The following is a 17,239-nucleotide window of genomic DNA, read 5'->3' as shown; positions in this document are numbered from 1 at the left end:
GAGGGCAGGGCGTTGGGGTCGGTGGAGGAGGGCGACACGCATAGAGCATGCAGTTCTTAAATAAACCGTGTCTGTCCCTCGGAGGGAGAGGCACTAAGGGAGGAGTGGGACCGGGGGACAGTATGGGGAGGGGTAGCTGCGGTCATCTATAACTGGACTGGCCTTTGTGTTCCTGGGGTGGCTGTTGATTGGATGGGAAGCTCGCCAGCCCCTGTTCCCTTGGAGGGACGTCAGTAGCCCCTTCTCCTTCCCGTAGATGCTCTCCCCTCCTCGGAGGACGATGATGATGATGATGACTCCTCTTCAGAGGAGAAAGAGACAGATAACACCAAACCAAACCGTATGCGTGAGACACTGTTTCCTACCTTACTGCCCTTTGGGGCCCGGGCGTTGGGTTTGAACGGGAAGGGGGAGGCTCGGGTGATTGTCTGGAGAAGGGGAGGAGGGGGCGTGTGGGGTCACAGTGCTTGGCCCTGGGACCCCTCGGGGGTCCGGATCAGTGCAGGCGTCATCCGCAGGTGGTGGGCGGGTGGGCGGAGGCCCTCGCTCCTGAGCCTGACCAGGCCCCGCCCGTCTCTCTCGGCTCTCCCCGGGCAGCCGTGGCTCCGTATTGGACGTCGCCAGAAAAGATGGAAAAGAAACTGCACGCGGTGCCAGCTGCCAAGACAGTGAAGTTCAAATGCCCTTCCAGCGGGACCCCTAACCCCACGCTGCGCTGGCTGAAAAATGGCAAAGAATTCAAGCCTGACCACAGGATCGGAGGCTACAAGGTACCTGTGTTTATATGAAAGTTAGAGTCAGGGGAGCAGGCGCCGCTGCTTAGAAAAATCCCTATTTATATGCCTTTAATTATGTTAAATAACGCTTTCTATCTATAAGATTAAAAATTTTTCAAATACAAAAAAGTGCATATAAAGTTAAATCTTCTCAGTCTTTTTTTCTGTGTATACGGTTTTGACTTGGATGATCACGTTGTCTGTATAATTTCTTGTCAGTTGTTAACATTGTAACATGAGTCTTTTGCCATGTGTTTGAAAGATACTTTTTCATGGCTTTATAATATCCCGGTATTAAAATGTCCCATAATTTAATGAACTATTTTGCAATGCTAGTTATCTTCCAGTTTTTCACTGCTATAAATAATGTTGTGGTGAATATCTCTGTACTTAAGTCTATGTCAGCATTTTAAAATATTCTTCTTTAGGACAGATTGAGGGAAGTTACTAGATCAAAGTGTAAGCATTTTTTAAGCCCTTGATGCATGTTACCCAATTACCTTTTTTTCCCTGATAATTAGGTAATTTTATCCATTCATTCACGTATTCATTTATTACATGAACATTGCTTGAACACATGTCTTTCCAGAAAATGTACTAGGCAATAGAGTTCAGAGTACAACGGGAAGACATAAAATTTTACTGCGATATTTGCTCTAATGCAGGATGATGTAATTAGTTGGGGTGCGATTTTATTTTTTATTTTATTGTGGTAACAGTCACTTTCTTAAAGAGAAAATGAATTTTCCCTCCCATAGCAGAGTATGAGAATGACAAGCTCACTCTACCTTTGCCAACAAATTTGATAGATGAGAGTTTTGCATTGTTCTCTGTGGGCTCTTTTGCTTAGTAACGAACTTAGAATTTTCATGTGTTCATAAGCGATTTCCATTTCCTGTTGTGGGAATTGTTTATTCATGTCCTTTGCCCGTTTACAATTCCAGGAAGAACATCTTCATCTAATCCTTCCTTTAAAGTCTCTGATCATTCTTATTGTTCCTGTTTCTCTCCCATTTCACTTAGCTGCTCTTTTCTCATTATTCTGGTGTAAGAAAAGCAAAGGAGATCAGAAAAAAATATGGAAACTGTTTAAATTAATTCACCCAACACTTGCTGTATGCAAGGCTCTGTGCTCTGAGTCTCATGAGGCAGTATCCTGCCCATACAGAATTCTGTCTAATAAGGCGGCAGATGTCCGTGGGCACTGCACCTGCGAGGTACAGAGGGACGGAGAGAACAGGTTTGACCGGAGATGGGGCTGGAGGAGATGGACTTTGAAATGAGATGTCAAGGGCGCACAGGGCTGGACTCTTAGCGGGGAGCTGTCCTGGCCCAAGAACAGGGTGGACGGGGGTGCAGGGTTGGGGAAGTTCCCAGTATATTTGGGAGGGTGCAGAACGCACATCTGTCCAGATCACGATGGCCTTGGCCTTTGTGGGGAGACTTTCTGAGTCCTCACACCCGTCTGCCTGATGCCTTCTTGCAGAGTATAAATGGGCTGGGGTCACTGTGCAGCCGGGCTGTGTCCTCCGTGCTCTGATTGGAGGGTAAGCGCCTCGGGGCACCAGCACCGCCTCTTCCTCCAGACCCGCAGTAGAACCCTTTGGCCTGTTTCCGCTCAGGTCCGTTACGCCACCTGGAGCATCATAATGGACTCCGTGGTGCCTTCTGATAAGGGCAACTACACCTGCGTCGTGGAGAACGAGTACGGCAGCATCAACCACACCTACCAGCTCGATGTCGTGGGTAAGAAGGCGACAGGAGTAGGAGCTTAGAGGAAAGAGCAGGGACGCGGAGAAAACAGCCTGGAGCCAGGTTTACTCAGGGATGGAGTCAGGATGGTGTGGCATTTATTAGCTCTGTCACCTGCCTCTTTCCTTACCTGTAAATAGAGGTGGGAGGATCAGCCATACCACAGACTCATTGTAAAGTGACAGGTGCCGTTGATAGTCTCCCCTGCAGGAGTGACTGGAGTAGTGGTGGTAAATTTAGCTTAATAGTCGCTATCACTCCCTGGATGCCGGCGGTCTGCTGGGTGCAGTAACCACACCACGGGCAATTCTCCTGGCACCCCTGCAAGAGAGGCGCTGTTTTTCCCACTGTACGGAAAGCAGACTGAGAGGCTCAGAGAGGACAGGCCCCTGGTGAATGCAGACTCCGGGCATTGCCTGAGACCCTAGGAAGAATGTCACGCCTCTGGGTGCTGTGACTGCAGCCTCTTCCTTCTAGAAGTTCTGAGTCTCATTCTCTAGCAACCTTAAGGTAAAGAGTTTCACAGCCAGCATTCTGCTTCGGCTTTGAGGCTACGGTCTTGTAAAAAGAAGCTTCCGGTCCAGGAGGTCTGGGGCAGGGTCTGAGGTTCGATGTTTCTCACAAGCTGGTGACGCTGGTGCCGCTGCCCTTGGACCACACTTTGAACAGCAAGCGTCTCAGTGACTGTGATTGTAGCTAAGGACGGGTAGGCTGGGCTGAGGTCCGGGAGTGCTTCAGTTTGGTGGCCTTTGGGATGCCCTCTGTCAGCATCTCAGCTAGGAGCAGCCGTGGCAGAGCCTGACGAGCCTCTCCCCTCCCTTCCTCCGCAGAGCGGTCCCCTCACCGGCCCATCCTGCAGGCAGGGTTGCCAGCCAACAAGACAGTGGCCCTGGGCAGCAATGTGGAGTTCATGTGTAAGGTGTACAGCGACCCGCAGCCCCATATCCAGTGGCTAAAGCACATCGAGGTGAATGGGAGTAAGATTGGTCCGGACAACCTGCCTTATGTCCAGATCTTGAAGGTAATCCCTGGCCCCAGTCTCCGCGGGCTGGGCTTTGAGAAGGAGGCCTGTGTCTCCCGGGGCCCAGGTTGCTGTGGTCAGGCTCGGTGCCCGCAATGGGGCCCCATCCCTTCTCTTTGGATACAGGCTTCATCTTAAATGGGGACCCAGCCACATTCCGCAGGACCAGTGGCAGGTCACGGGTGGAAGCGTGAGGGGCACAGAGGGCTGGGGGTGGGCATTGCTGGTTTCTAAAGAGCATCGACAGTGACTGTGCCCAAGCTTTCGGGTCAGCTACTCCAGGAAGGCATTGGCATTCCTGCTTTTCCATTGCCCATGACCACAGCCTCTCTAGCCAGCATCTCCCAGTCTCTGCCCTGGTTCCCAAGTCACGTTCTTTCTGGCACGTGGGCTGAATGACAGGCACGGCTTAGGTAGGGTTGGAAGAGCAAAGGCCACAGGTCAGTCCTCAGCGGTTTCAGGAGTAATTGGCATTTTCTTCCTTTTTCCTCCCACTCCCAGACTTTGATTGTCCCCGAATGCTCCATTAATCCAGGGAAGCTAATTGCCTAATTCTCCAGTGGATCTTGCAACAGGAAGTCACCAGAAGCTGGGAAAGTGGTTTCCCTCCTGGTCCCAGCATTAGACCTCATCCTCCCTGGCTTGGCCGTCCTAAAGATTTACCGGCCACCCCGCTCTTCACCTCGGGTGCTGAAACTGCCATGTAGGGAGCGGGGCCGTGGCCGTGGCCTTGGCCTTGGCCGCCCTCTCCGTTCACAGTCCCTTCCCTCGTCCTGGAGGAGGGGGTTTAACACAAACAGAACGTTTGCTTGGGGGCAGTGATTTTTTTCTTTAGTTTATTTTTCGGTCAACTGCTCTGGACTTTCAAAGTCCACTTGTTTCGTCCTAACAAGGGAAAGATGGCGGGTCTCACTTCAGCCTCCCTTTGCCTTAGCTCCTGGGCCTGCATGGGAGCAAAATACAGCCACATCTCAGTGCTGGCCCAACTGATGGCGTGTCGTTGGTCTGTTCCAGCATTCGGGGATAAATAGCTCGGATGCGGAGGTGCTGACCCTGTTCAATGTGACAGAGGCGCAGAGCGGGGAGTATGTGTGTAAGGTTTCCAATTATATTGGTGAAGCTAGCCAGTCTGCGTGGCTCACAGTCACCAGACCTGTGGCAAAAGGTAACGGGGAGCTGGAGGGACCCCTGCGCTGGGAGCTCGATTGAGGCCCTGAGCTGCTGGGGCAGGCAGGGAGGCCAGTGCCCCACTCCCCCTGTTACCCTGCTGTGTTTCTAGTGCCCGGAGCCATGGAAAAATACCCGGCCTTGGGAGGCTGGTTTGGTTTGGTTCTGTGTTGGTGTCGCCCCCTCTGTGCCTTGTGTGTGTTCCTTGGCTGTGCGTGGGGTGCGTCCCGGCTGGTCACGCAGACGGAGGGTCTGAGTGATGGAGAGAAGAGAGGACCAGCGTCCGCGGGCGTGTGTGTGCGTGTGTGGCTGCCGCCCTCTCCACCCCTCCTGTGTGCGCCCTCTGGAAACCAAACAGCCCCCCACGCTCCGGGCCCCATTTCTCCATGCGCTCGCCGCCGCATGCCGGGCCGGGCCGGGGCTGCCAGCATCTGGTGACGGGTGTAACCAGCCATTCGTGTCGTCTCAGGTCTGCCGAGTTCCTCCTCAGGGTCCCACTCTCTTCTTCTAACAGGTCTCGCGCTGCCTGGTGGTTTTTGTTTGTTCCTTGTTGCAAAGGAGACGCTGGGGAGCATTTCTTCCTCTGGTTTTTTTGTGGGTTTTTTTTTTTTTTCCCTTTTCCTCTTCCTCCCTCCCTCCCTCTGCGCCTCTGAGAGGTCTCGGGTCCCGGGCTTGTCCATGTTGCTTCCGTTGTCTCTTCTAGACGGCCGGAGTTAATACCACCGACAAAGAGATGGAGGTGCTGCACTTAAGGAATGTCTCCTTTGAGGACGCGGGGGAGTATACATGCTTGGCGGGTAACTCTATCGGACTCTCCCATCACTCTGCATGGTTGACCGTTCTGGAAGGTATACACTGTACTTCTCCTCTCGATGTCCTGCCCTCGCCATGGGCACGGGGGGAGCATGCATCGCGGGGCTGGGGGAGACACAGAGCCGGGCTCCGAGGGCCAGCAGGTGGTTCCAGCAATTTGTCCGGCTCTGCAGGTCGAATCCTCTCGGTTGCTAAAGAGCATCGACGGTGACTGTGCCCAACACAGGTGCTTTCCTCGTGATGCAGGAACGCGGAGGTGTCCCACCTGTGTGCCTGCCTCTGGCTCTCCCCTGGGCCAGTGTGATGCATGCGTGGGATCTGGATTTAACCTGCGGCTGGGCTCTCCTCCAGGGCAGGCTCCTTCCCTCCTTGGGTCCGGCGGCCTTCCTTAACGTGTCTGATCCTTTATCGCCAGCACCCCCCCAAAGGTCTCAGAAAGGCCCGCTCCTCCTGTAACTGAACGTAGGCACCTGGAACGAGGGGCTTGCTCTTGGCAGGGATCACGCTCTCCTTCCTCCCACGCTGCCACCTGAGAGTGAGCGAGGTTCCACCCAGACCCAGACAGTGGACTGCAGCTGCATGGAGCGAGTCCTTTCCCAGGCAGCGCCGGGGGCCTGAGGGTGCCCATTTCTCCTCCTTGGCTCCCGACGTCTCCCCTCTCCAGAGGGGAGGCGTGTGCACTGGTCCGGGAAGGCAGGAGCCTGCCGCGTGCTCGGGGTGGTGGGCTGGCGCCTCTGCAGGGCTGCACGTGGGCTGTGCGCTGCGCTGCTCGGGTTCCTGCAGACTCTGTCCTCTTCTCTTCTCTCACCCTCTCTCCTCCTCTGATAACACCCCCGCTGGAGGGAGAGAAGCATTCTGTTTTTCTCCTCGTCACTGTCTTCGTCCCGTGTGTGCTCCCAGTTGGTTGTCTCTGTTTCTCGACGCTGGGGAAAGAGAAAAACAGAACCGCTTCTCCTTGTTATCAGCACTGCCATCCCCTCGTCAGGCCTCGGGAGGTTCCCTTTGGGCTCATTTGGGGTCACGCCTGGGGCCTCCCGGGGGAGGTCCTCGGGGTGCTGGCCCCTGTGGCTGGCGGGGGTCTTTAAAAGGGGAGGAGTGGGAGGAGAGCCGTGGGGGGAGAGGGACCCTCCCCTCGTGGGGAATGTGTGTTCTGTGGAGCGGTGCTGGTTGGAACCCTCCCAGCCTCCGCGTGGGAGGGAAAGGGGGCTTAAACTGCACGGGCTTCTGTGGGGATGGGAAGGGCATGATTCTAAACAGAGAAGAGAATAAAACAATCCCCCTCCATGTCCTTCTTCAGCTTTAGGAGTTAGACCTGTGAGTGGAAGTCTTAAGAGAAGTTTACGTTTTCCATCTTTAGCAGTCCAGACATATTCGGAAATTAAGTTAGTTTTGCCTGTGGTTTGGCGAGGTGTGGATATTTACACGTCTGACCCGACACAGATGACGTAGGTGAAGCTGAGAAACGAAGTCAGGATACACACTGGTTTTCTTCTTTCCTCCCCTCCCCTTCCTTGTCCTCATGCTATGAGTGCCACCAGATGCCAGGCGCTGTGGCCTGCAGACATGGATGAGGTGCCGTCTGGGCCCTCAAGGTACTTGTGGGCTGTCAGTGATGACAGATCGATGGACAGTTCAGCTGCCCCCTGTGATAGGGGGACACAGTGCTCAGGCACTGCGGAGAAGGGCCGAGTTTTCATGGGGACGCTGAGGAAGGCATCTAGCACAAGTGAGTTCTCAGCCATCTCTTGCAGGGCACCAGGTACCCTGCCGTCCTGCTGAGCAAGGAGGGCTCCTGAGTTCATGAGGATGGGCTTCGCGTAGCAAGATACAGTCCATCCCTCTTGGGATACGAGTCAGGATCAGGAAGCCTCAGAGATCGCAGAACGTCTGACGTGTGCTCAGTGCCAGAACCCCAGTCCTAGCTGGGACCTGGCTTGGTTCTTCTCTGCCCTGGAGATTGCCAGAGGAAAGGAGATGGGTGTTGAGTTTCTTACGGAGCTGGGACCCTAGTGGACGGGCCCCGTCCCGAGCCCGCTAACACCCTGTTCGCACTGACCCAGCCCTGGAAGAGAGACCGGCGGTGATGACCTCGCCCCTGTACCTGGAGATCATCATCTATTGCACGGGGGCCTTCCTCATCTCCTGCATGGTGGGGTCTGTCATCATCTATAAGATGAAGAGCGGCACCAAGAAGAGTGACTTCCACAGCCAGATGGCCGTGCACAAGCTGGCCAAGAGCATCCCTCTGCGCAGACAGGTAACAGAAAGTAGATGGGGGGTTTGCACGCTCTGCCTCCTCCTGTGCGTCATCCCTGTGCCTCGGGGCCTTCCCCGGCACCCTCTAATGCCCTGTCCTCGCCATGGTGCCCAGCCGACTGCTTCGGACTTTGGTTTCTGGCTTCTGGGCCAGGGCAGGGGAATGTCCTGTCCTGAGTGCTCCGCGTCAGGCTCCAAGCTGTTCTGGTCCATGAGCCCATCTTACCCCAGCCACGGTGACCTGCTCACCCGGCATGTGGATTGGAAGACGGTTCTAGCTGGGCTGAGTGCACAGCTGGTACTGCGAGTTTGAACTGCCCCCCAGGGCCCATTAGAGGTGCAAAGGTGGGGAGTCCCCTGGCGGTCCAGTGGTTAGGACTCCACGCTTTCACTGCCAAGGGCTCGGGTTCGATCCCGGGTCGGGGAACCAAGATCCCACAAGCCACGAGGCGCGGCCAAAAAAATTAAAAAGTGAGGAGAATAGAGGTGCAAAGGTACAGAGTGGGGGAGAGGACCTGAGTTGGGACCCAAGATGCCCTCCCTCTCCTGTGCACCCCTCATCCCAGAAATGGAATGGAGGGTGAAGGTGTGTGAAAGGAGGCCACTTTCGCTAAGAGCCGGGCTAATTCTGGAAGGAGCTTTGGGAGTCAGGAATCCCTAATCCGGGGCAGGGTTTTCACAAAGAATGGGGACAAGAATAGAGTTGCTACTGCAATGGTAAGATACACAATGTCAGTCTGGAACGCTCATGTGAAAGGTGAGTAAACCGAAGCCCAGAAAGGCTAGTGGGGAAAATAAGTCAGTTTTAGAACCTAGGTCTTCTGACCCCCGGTGGCCTTTCTGCCACTCTGTGCTGGGGAAGGAGCATCAGATGACCGGTACCTACCTCTGCCGTTGGCGAAAAGCCCTAACTGGGGATGAGAGGAATCCCCGTCCCCGCTGGAAGGGTGACCCCACGCTTCCCCGTAGGTGTCGGCCGACTCCAGCGCATCCATGAACTCTGGGGTCCTGCTGGTTCGGCCCTCGCGTCTCTCCTCCAGCGGGACCCCCATGCTGGCTGGGGTCTCTGAATACGAGCTTCCCGAAGACCCTCGCTGGGAGCTGCCTCGGGACAGGTAACCCTCTCCACTTTCTGGGGAACCCCCGCTTGTTATCCTAACACTGGCAGTTGTGTGTGCTCCGACCTTCGAGGGAGCGACGGTGCACCAGGTGCATCAGAAATGATGATTTCTACCTTCTGCTCTCGGTTGGGGGAACTACGTGGAGGCGGGGAGGAATGGGGTGTCCCATCAGGTTTGAACTTTACCACCCCCAGCTTATACCACCACCCTTTGTTTCCCCAAAAGACTGGTTTTAGGCAAACCCCTGGGAGAGGGCTGCTTTGGGCAGGTGGTGTTGGCGGAGGCCATTGGGCTGGACAAGGACAAACCCAACCGGGTGACCAAAGTGGCTGTGAAGATGCTGAAGTGTAAGTGATGCTTGTGTCCCCGCAAAAACTATCCCTTCCCTTTCCAAGCAAACTGTGGGCCTCGGGCCATTGCCCACACCTGCTACATGGCCTGCTTAGGGATGTCCGGGAGTGGGGGGCATTCTCCACCCCAAGATCACTATGATCTCACTTTGTTCCTTGGCATCCACCTGGGTTGTCATCAGGTGTTTATTCTAGATCCCGTTGCCAGCTGATTTTCCTGACGTAGCCTCTGCCCTACTCATTGCCACTTATGGCAACACCAGCTCTCGTAAGAGGGATGGGAGGATAAATTTGGATGTGAAAAAGGGAGGAGAGAAGCAAGTCCCAGAGAAAAGGGATCCCTGGGTGCTCACTTCATCCCTCTCCCTAGTAGTTTTTCTCCTGTCGGCCTCCCTTCCAAAGCAAACGAGTCTCACTTCCCTTCTCTGGCTTGTCCATAAAGCGGATGCAACAGAGAAAGACCTGTCGGACCTGATCTCCGAAATGGAGATGATGAAGATGATCGGGAAACACAAGAATATCATCAACCTGCTGGGGGCCTGCACGCAGGACGGTAGGCGCCGAGCCCGCAGGCTTCCCACCCGTGTCGGGAAGGGGCTTGGGCGGGAACCCTGGGCTTCCTGCTGCCTGTCAGGGAGCAGATAAGTAGCTGGGGTGTCAGCGACCCGGCATCTCTCAGCCACGCTTCGGGAGGTGGGCTGGGAGGAGAGTTTGGTTTAGCAGTAGTTGGAATGTGTTTCTCAGGGTCTGGGCTGGTGCCCGTTGGGGTTCATACAGGTACCAGGATTCACACACAGTGTGTGGACGGGAACAGGTGAGTTACTGGGGTCTGGGTTAGGGCTCTTGCCCCCAGCTTTGCCTGGGAACTTGCTGGAGTGTGCAGGGAAGAATGATTTGGCTGGGTTTCGTTGGGGAGTTGGACTGAATTTGCGGGGTTCCCTGAAAATGGAGGTTAGGCTCACAGTTCCCGCAGTGCCGTTGGGGGCAGAGTTCCTGTGGTGAAACTAGGCCCGTGTGCCTGCGTGACGGCCTCTCGGCCCTCGTGTCCCCAGGCCCCCTGTATGTCATCGTGGAGTACGCCTCCAAGGGCAACCTCCGAGAGTACCTGCAGGCCCGGAGGCCGCCGGGGCTGGAGTACTGCTACAACCCCAGCCGTCATCCCGAGGAGCAGCTGTCCTCCAAGGACCTGGTATCCTGCGCCTATCAGGTGGCCCGAGGCATGGAGTATCTCGCCTCCAAGAAGGTGCGGCTCCTGAAGGCTCCCCTGGCTGGAGTGGGGGACGTGCGGGCCGCTCTCGGGGGACGTCAGAGTCAGGAGACCCAGTGCGGCCTTGTGGCCTTGGGGTCAGGGTGGATTAGCGTCCAGTCCCCGCACTGGCACTCTCTGTGCAGCCTCAGGCAGCCGCCTCCTTACGTTTCCTCAAATGTGAAGTCAGGATGATACTGCCTGCGTTGTAGAACGGCTACGGGGGGGGGGAAATGAGGTCCTGCGAGAGACTTAAGTACAGCTTTCGGTGCTTGGTAAATGCTGCTTTGTTTGAGCCCAGCCTGGTGTGGATGTGCTTCGCCCAGGGAGATGGGGCGTGAGAGCTCGTACACACTGGACAGAAGCAAAAGTTTCCGCTTGCTGGGTGCAAATCCAAAGCTAAGAGCTGGGAGGGGCAGGAAAAGGGGTCGATATGGAGGGTTTGCCGGAGTGATCGAGGGGCCCGGAGGTGGGGGTGTTTGGACGGCTGGCTCTGACGCGCAGGCGAGGGCCATCGTAGCAGGCAACTGGACCGTGCGGGGAGGTCGAGTGGTGAGGTGTGGGCGAAGGCCTGCGAGGGGAGCGGGCCCACGGGCGGCTGCGGACCCTCCCCTGCGCCCCGCCCTCCTCGCTCCCATCCCTCTTCCCTTCCTGGCTCCGCAGTGCATACACCGAGACCTGGCCGCCAGGAACGTGCTGGTGACGGAGGACAACGTGATGAAGATCGCGGACTTTGGCCTCGCTCGTGACATCCACCACATCGACTACTATAAAAAGACGACCAATGTAAGTGCTGGCGCTGCCCTCGGTGCCCGTCCTCTGCCCGGGGCTCCGCTCCGCTGTGGTGGGGTGAGCCAAGTCCAGTCCTGCACGTGCCCCCGCCTGCCCCGGGCCACCGCCAGTGTCCCCGTGCTGCTTGCAGGGCCGACTGCCTGTCAAGTGGATGGCACCCGAGGCCTTGTTTGACCGGATCTACACCCACCAGAGCGACGTGTGAGTCTGAAATAAGCAGTTGCCAGGGACGTCAGGAGAGAGTTTCCTGGGCGGTAGGGTCTGGCATTCCATCTCTGAGAGGAAAAAACATTGTATGTGCCCCTTCACTCCGTTCCCGGAGGCCATGGTCCCCTGGGGTCCCTTGGGGTCCCCTGGGGTTAAGGACTTGTGTTGGGGGCCAGGGGCGGGTTCAGGGTGTGTGCCTGCCGTGCTGGGGAGGGAGAGCGGCAAGGACTGCAGGGTGGCCTAGCTCTGTGCCTGGAACGCCCCTCCACAGGTGGTCTTTTGGGGTGCTTCTGTGGGAAATCTTCACTCTGGGCGGCTCCCCGTACCCTGGCGTCCCTGTGGAGGAGCTTTTCAAGCTGCTGAAGGAGGGTCATCGTATGGACAAGCCCAGTAACTGCACCAATGAGCTGTAAGCGGGAGAAGACGCCTGGAGTCCAGGCCTGGGCCCTGGGGGAGGGATGGGCTGGGCAGGTAGAGGGGAGAAGGGGTGCTTGGCCAGATGCCACAGCCCTCCCCGGTCACTCCAACCATGGTCCCTCTGCCCTGAGCCTTGTTATCAGTTCTGGTCCTCCCTCCCCCGCCCTCACCGGCCTGCCTCAGGTACATGATGATGCGAGACTGCTGGCACGCGGTACCCTCTCAAAGACCTACCTTCAAGCAGCTGGTGGAAGACCTGGACCGCATCGTGGCCTTGACCTCCAACCAGGTGAGGCTGCCCTTCCCAGACCTTCAGGCCCCGCCGGCCGGGTTCTCTCTGAATCCCTCCTGCCGCTGCTGCAGGGGGGAGAGTGCGGGTCCAGCGTCCTTCTGTCCCCTCCCACAGGAGTACCTGGACCTATCAATGCCCCTGGACCAGTACTCCCCCAGCTTCCCCGACACCCGCAGCTCTACCTGCTCCTCTGGGGAGGATTCCGTCTTCTCTCACGAGCCCTTGCCCGAGGAGCCCTGTCTGCCCCGACACCCGGCCCAGCTGGCCAATGGCGGACTCAAACGGCGCTGACTAGCACCCCGCACCCCTCCCCGGACTCCGTCCTCAGCTACGGCCCCGGCCCCACTCCCGCTGCACTCACCGCCTCCTTCCTGCCCTTCCTGCTGGCAGGAGCCAGCTGTCTCCCTGAGGCCGTCGCCCCCGAGCTCCCCTCTCCTCCTCCTCCTCCTCCTCCTCCCAGCCTGCCGCTGAGACAGAGGAGCAGGGAGGCGGGGACTTGCTGATGGCCACTTGGTTCCGTCCCACATGTTGGACCGAGACCCCTCCCAGCTGCCTGGCCCTGCCTGGAGGGTCAGGCAGTGGGGGCACGAGCAGCACGCGAGGCAGAGCCGGCCGAGCTTCTCTGTGTTGGTTTTGTCTGCTCCACGCAGCCTGTGTTCCCGCGGCAGGTGCCTGGTCCTCGGGCTACAGCAGGAGTGAGGGGGGGTGGTCAGCACTCGGGCCTCCATGGAAGGCAACCTCTGCTCCAGATGGATGGTACCAGTGGCTTATTAATTCCGGTACTAATTTGCTTTACTGACCAAATACCTGGTACCAGAGGATGGGGACGCCAAGGCTGGGAGCAGTGTCGTGGCCCTGGGGCCCAGCCCCAAAGCAGGGGTTTTGTACATAGCTATGAAGAAAACACAAAGTGTATAAATCTGAGTATATATTTACATGTCTTTTTAAAAGGGTCGTTACCAGAGATTTACCCATTGGGTAAGATGCTCCTGGTGGCTGGGGGGCATCAGTTGCTCTATGTTAAAAACAAAGAAAAAAGAAAAAAAAAAAAAGGAAAATGTTTTTAAAAAGGTCATATATTTTTTGCTACTTTTGCTGTTTTATTTTTTTAAATTATGTTCTAAACCTATTTTCAGTTTAGGTCCCTCAATAAAAATTGCTGCTGCTTCATTTTTATACGGGCTGTGTGACACGGGAGAGAACGTCAGCTGCAGAGGAGCAAGGCTGACGGGCTCTGGGGCTGTCTGTGGTCCCCACTCCCAGCCGGCTCTTCCCCTCAGGTGCTGCACTGAGGCCTCCGGACAAGCCTCCTAGCTCTGCGATGCTTTTGGAAAGGCAGGGAAAGAAGACGGCTGCGTGATGGGCAGGGAGCAGAGAAGCTGGGCCTGGGGCCAGGCCCTGCGGCCCTCTCCACCACAGACCGTTTCCTCGGGGGAGAGGGTGAGGCCAGGTGGGGGTCTGAGGGTCAGACAGGGAGCTGGGGGCCGACCTCAGAAGAGCCAGCAAGTAGGCTAAGCATGATTCGACGAGGGCCTGCAGGCACTCAGACCCAGATGCGCAGCTGCCCCTGTGTGGGTGTGGTTTTGCCCATGCTTCTGTGTGAGGGAGGACTCGTCCCCTGAGACGAGCTTTACCTTCAGGCCCCTTGCTTCATGTTTCTTGTCTCCCAGGCTATTCTGTGTCCGTGATTCCCCCTCCCCTCTGCCCACTCCACGCTTCCTGAATTCGTGTGATCAGACTGCGTGTGTTGGGATGATCGCACATCTTGGCTTCCTATGGTTCTTCCTATACAAACTCCACCCCAGCCCTCAGGAAAGGGAGAACATTGTCTGAATGTTTGTGCTTTGGCTGCTTGGAAGTTTTCTTCCTCCACCACCTGCTGGTTAGTACTGCCCTCACCAAGTAGGTCCTGGCTCCTTGGCACCCCCGTGCTCAGCCTGCTGGTACTCGGCTTCTACCCCCAAATCTTGCTCTTTGCTGGATTCCTTCTGAGTGCAAAAGGAAGTCCAGCACGCTTTCATTCCTGTCGGGAGAATGGGCTTGCTCCTGAAGTTTCCTTTCTGAGCTATTTCTTGGCAGCTGCAGTGCTGGCCACTGTTGTAAAGTTCTCTCTTCTCCTGGGTCTCCTCTGTGAATGAATATGCAACTGTCAACATATCGTGATTTGTGTTTATGTTTAAAGAAGGCATATGTTGGCAGAGCCAGGAAATGAATTTTAGCACTTAAAACCATTTGCCTGACACCTTCTAGTGGGACCTTTCCTTGTAAACCAGTGATGATTTCTGCCCACGGCTGTGTGGATGGATGAACGATCTTTTACAAAGGGCTTTCTGTACCTTCGGGAGAGGTGCTGGGAGATAGAAGGCACTGTTGTTGTAACGGTGATGTCCTCGCTGTTACTACTGAAATCCCCCGTGGATTTCCCGAGAGACTGAGCTGACTATCAAATAAAAGATAGTGAAATTGACCTGAGAGAAAATGAAATGGCCATTTTACTTAGATGACCAGATTGGGTCTCCCGAGGAAAGGAATCCAGCTTATCTAATGAAGATGTCGTGCTGTCAAGGCACTGAGTGTCTGGTTTCCTGAGGGTTAAAAGATTAGGGCCTGGGATCACCACAGCACCGATCGATACTGCCTTCCCGCCCTTTCTAATTGCCACAGGCTGCGGCGCATCCGTCCCAGGCACCGCTAATGTACCGTATCGATCTCAGGTAAGTAAGATCGAACCTCAGCTGGAAAGAATCTGTCTCGATGACAATGGAGTCGCTGTGTTGATCAGCCGCCAGTGGGGGGAGCCAGCAAGCCAGAATCAAAGATTAAGTAACGTGCCAGTCGGCTTTCACGTTCCGTTAGTCTGACTTGACCTACAGCTGTGCACTGGTGGTGACCGGGAAGTCTTTAGGTTTTAATGTTATAGAGCATTTATTCGATATCACCAGTGTGACCTGTGATGATCGAAATACAGGATTAGACGTGGTACAGTGCAGGTCCACACATGTCAGATGCCACCAACACCTTTCTTTTGGAGCAGAATTCTCAGTGTGTGAGACAAGGGCCAAGGCTGACATCACCACTGGGGTTGGGCTTTAGAAAATGCCTAAAGTTATACTCAGATTATTAGCAGCCGGTACAGCCGCGGTATCTGCATCTGTGGGGAAGAGTAGAGAGAAACGGGGGAAGGAGACAGGCTTCCATTCCCTCAGCTGCTGAGAGCCAGATCGGCAGGAACCCTGGTGTTCAGAAACACTTCGCTGGGGCAAGTTCTCTCTAGGTTGGCACTTAACAGTATTTACGGCCATTTACACGGTAGTGCCTCCCAGATGTCTGTGTTGGTGCATGGAACTGATACAGTTGCTGCACGCACCAATTAGAGGTTTAAGTGTCTCTCGTTCCTCCAGGAGGCCTAGGGTCTGTTAATTATGGTGTCTTGAGCTGATCGTGTACATCTCTTCCCAACTCTGCGTTGTTCGGTGACCTCCTGTTGGTAGCTTGAAAATCAGCCTTGTGGGAGGAGTACTTACATCACCGGAATCTGCAAAGGCTACAAATCAGGGCTCCCCCTGCAACCACGGCCCCTGCCAGAGCTGGGTGTTAATCATTTACCAGAACACCGCTAGCTCGGTTTCAGCAGGGGGCTGCATCTAACGATCATGGGACCCGCCAGCCAAGTGCTCTCAGTGATGAAACAAAGCAACAACCTTGACCTCTCTGAGGACTATCAGAAGAAGGGGAGGAGAGGTGTATCAAGTGTCTTAGATGCCGATTTATGAAGCAAAAATGGGTGAAGTCCAACTGAGGTCCAAAGTGACCAGGGGCCCCTTGAGCTAACCAGTCCCACTCTGCTCATGGGGAAAGCCAGGAAGGGGTGTAGAGCAGCCCAACAGCACCCATGAGGCATCCAGCTGAAACAGGGTTGAGCAAGTGCACTAGCTCATCCCTTTCTCACGTGTAACACTTGAAATGTGAACTAACTAAACAACCATCACTTGAAAAATGGGAAAACTTATTGTGAATCACCTTGCGAGGCCAATGCTGAGATCCCTGGAAGGCCACACGGTCGGCAATCGTCATAGTCGAGCGTGCCTCGGCAGGGCAGGACATGGTGAGGCGGAGAGAAGGTTTAGGAAGCGTTCTAAAGTGCATTCTCTTGCTGCGAAATGCTGATGACATTCCTCATTTAGATGATCCCAGGTGGGGAGATTTGAGTTTTCCTTGGTTCCATTGACTCCCATCTAACTGCTTTCAATTTCACAGCAAGTAAAGGAATCCAATTTCATCACCCACAGCTGAAATACCTCTCCCCTTCTAAGCACTCCCCAAGGGAAGAAGGCTGGTGGTCAGCTGCAGGGCGATCTATTTATTATGTTAAGTTTTTTCACTATGGACAACACTGAAGACACCCAACGTAAATATCTGAACATAATACTTGTTACTGGGTAGCGTAGGGATTATATCAGACTCTAACAACCCCTGTGACTAACAGATAGTCTTGTTTGTGAAAGACAAACAGACCAGAAAAACACACACCCAGCACAAACAAATGGTTAAGTCTTAAACCCTTAATTATGTTTCCTAGCAAATGGAGGCTAATGGAAGCCATATGTGCTGGAAGAGTGGCAGCCTCCCAGATCCCTGCAGCCTCTGCAGGCCCGAGAGGGGCTGTCTCAGAACAGCCAAGAAGCAGCCAAGTCTTTCTGATTGCCAGTCTGTTGAACTCCCCATTTGCTTCTCCAAGAAGCCTTTTCTTCTTTATATCCAGGAAGACCTAACTGGGGAGTTATATCCATTCTGTCTCAGAAGGTACTTTGTTTCCAGGGCTCTGTTCCTACTGATGGGTCAGTCTGAAAAAGTTGGTCAGGCACTCTCAACCATCACTGGCTTCGGAGGTTCCCAAGTTCTTACCCGGGTTACCAAGCCAGAGGAGACAAGAGGTATCTAAGGCACCAAGCTGATTCCATTATGCAAAAAATTTCCTCCCTTAAAGGACAGGAAGCTGTTCGAAAACAACATGGCGGGTGGGCCTTAC

At 55.1% G+C, this 17,239-nt stretch overlaps 1 protein-coding gene across 5 annotated transcripts in view; it reads left to right on the top strand.

Moving 5' to 3' along the window:
- FGFR1 (fibroblast growth factor receptor 1) overlaps positions 1-13,380 on the top strand; it is a 47,525-nt gene extending 34,145 nt beyond the window's left edge. For 2 of the 5 annotated variants that reach the window (XM_057537201.1, XM_057537199.1), the window contains 15 exons: positions 257-346; positions 598-770; positions 2,399-2,522; positions 3,359-3,549; positions 5,420-5,564; positions 7,590-7,793; positions 8,756-8,900; positions 9,132-9,253; positions 9,699-9,809; positions 10,309-10,499; positions 11,166-11,288; positions 11,425-11,495; positions 11,773-11,910; positions 12,102-12,207; positions 12,325-13,380. In XM_057537201.1, coding sequence (XP_057393184.1) covers positions 257-346; positions 598-770; positions 2,399-2,522; positions 3,359-3,549; positions 5,420-5,564; positions 7,590-7,793; positions 8,756-8,900; positions 9,132-9,253; positions 9,699-9,809; positions 10,309-10,499; positions 11,166-11,288; positions 11,425-11,495; positions 11,773-11,910; positions 12,102-12,207; positions 12,325-12,501 — 2,111 coding nt within the window. In that variant the 3' untranslated portion in view covers positions 12,502-13,380. Of the gene's footprint in view, positions 1-256; positions 347-597; positions 771-2,398; positions 2,523-3,358; positions 3,550-5,419; positions 5,565-7,589; positions 7,794-8,754; positions 8,901-9,131; positions 9,254-9,698; positions 9,810-10,308; positions 10,500-11,165; positions 11,289-11,424; positions 11,496-11,772; positions 11,911-12,101; positions 12,208-12,324 lie in introns of all 5 variants that reach the window. The other 3 variants (XM_057537200.1, XM_028165501.2, XM_028165500.2) reach the window with 2 other exon arrangements.
- The last annotated feature ends 3,859 nt before the right edge of the window (positions 13,381-17,239 follow it).

The sequence above is a fragment of the Balaenoptera acutorostrata genome, chromosome 21 (genome assembly GCF_949987535.1).
Source record: "Balaenoptera acutorostrata chromosome 21, mBalAcu1.1, whole genome shotgun sequence".
In the NCBI taxonomy this organism is placed as follows: domain Eukaryota; kingdom Metazoa; phylum Chordata; class Mammalia; order Artiodactyla; family Balaenopteridae; genus Balaenoptera; species Balaenoptera acutorostrata.
The sequence above is the reverse complement of the archived record's forward strand: the minus strand, read 5'-3'. Positions and strand labels throughout refer to the sequence as shown.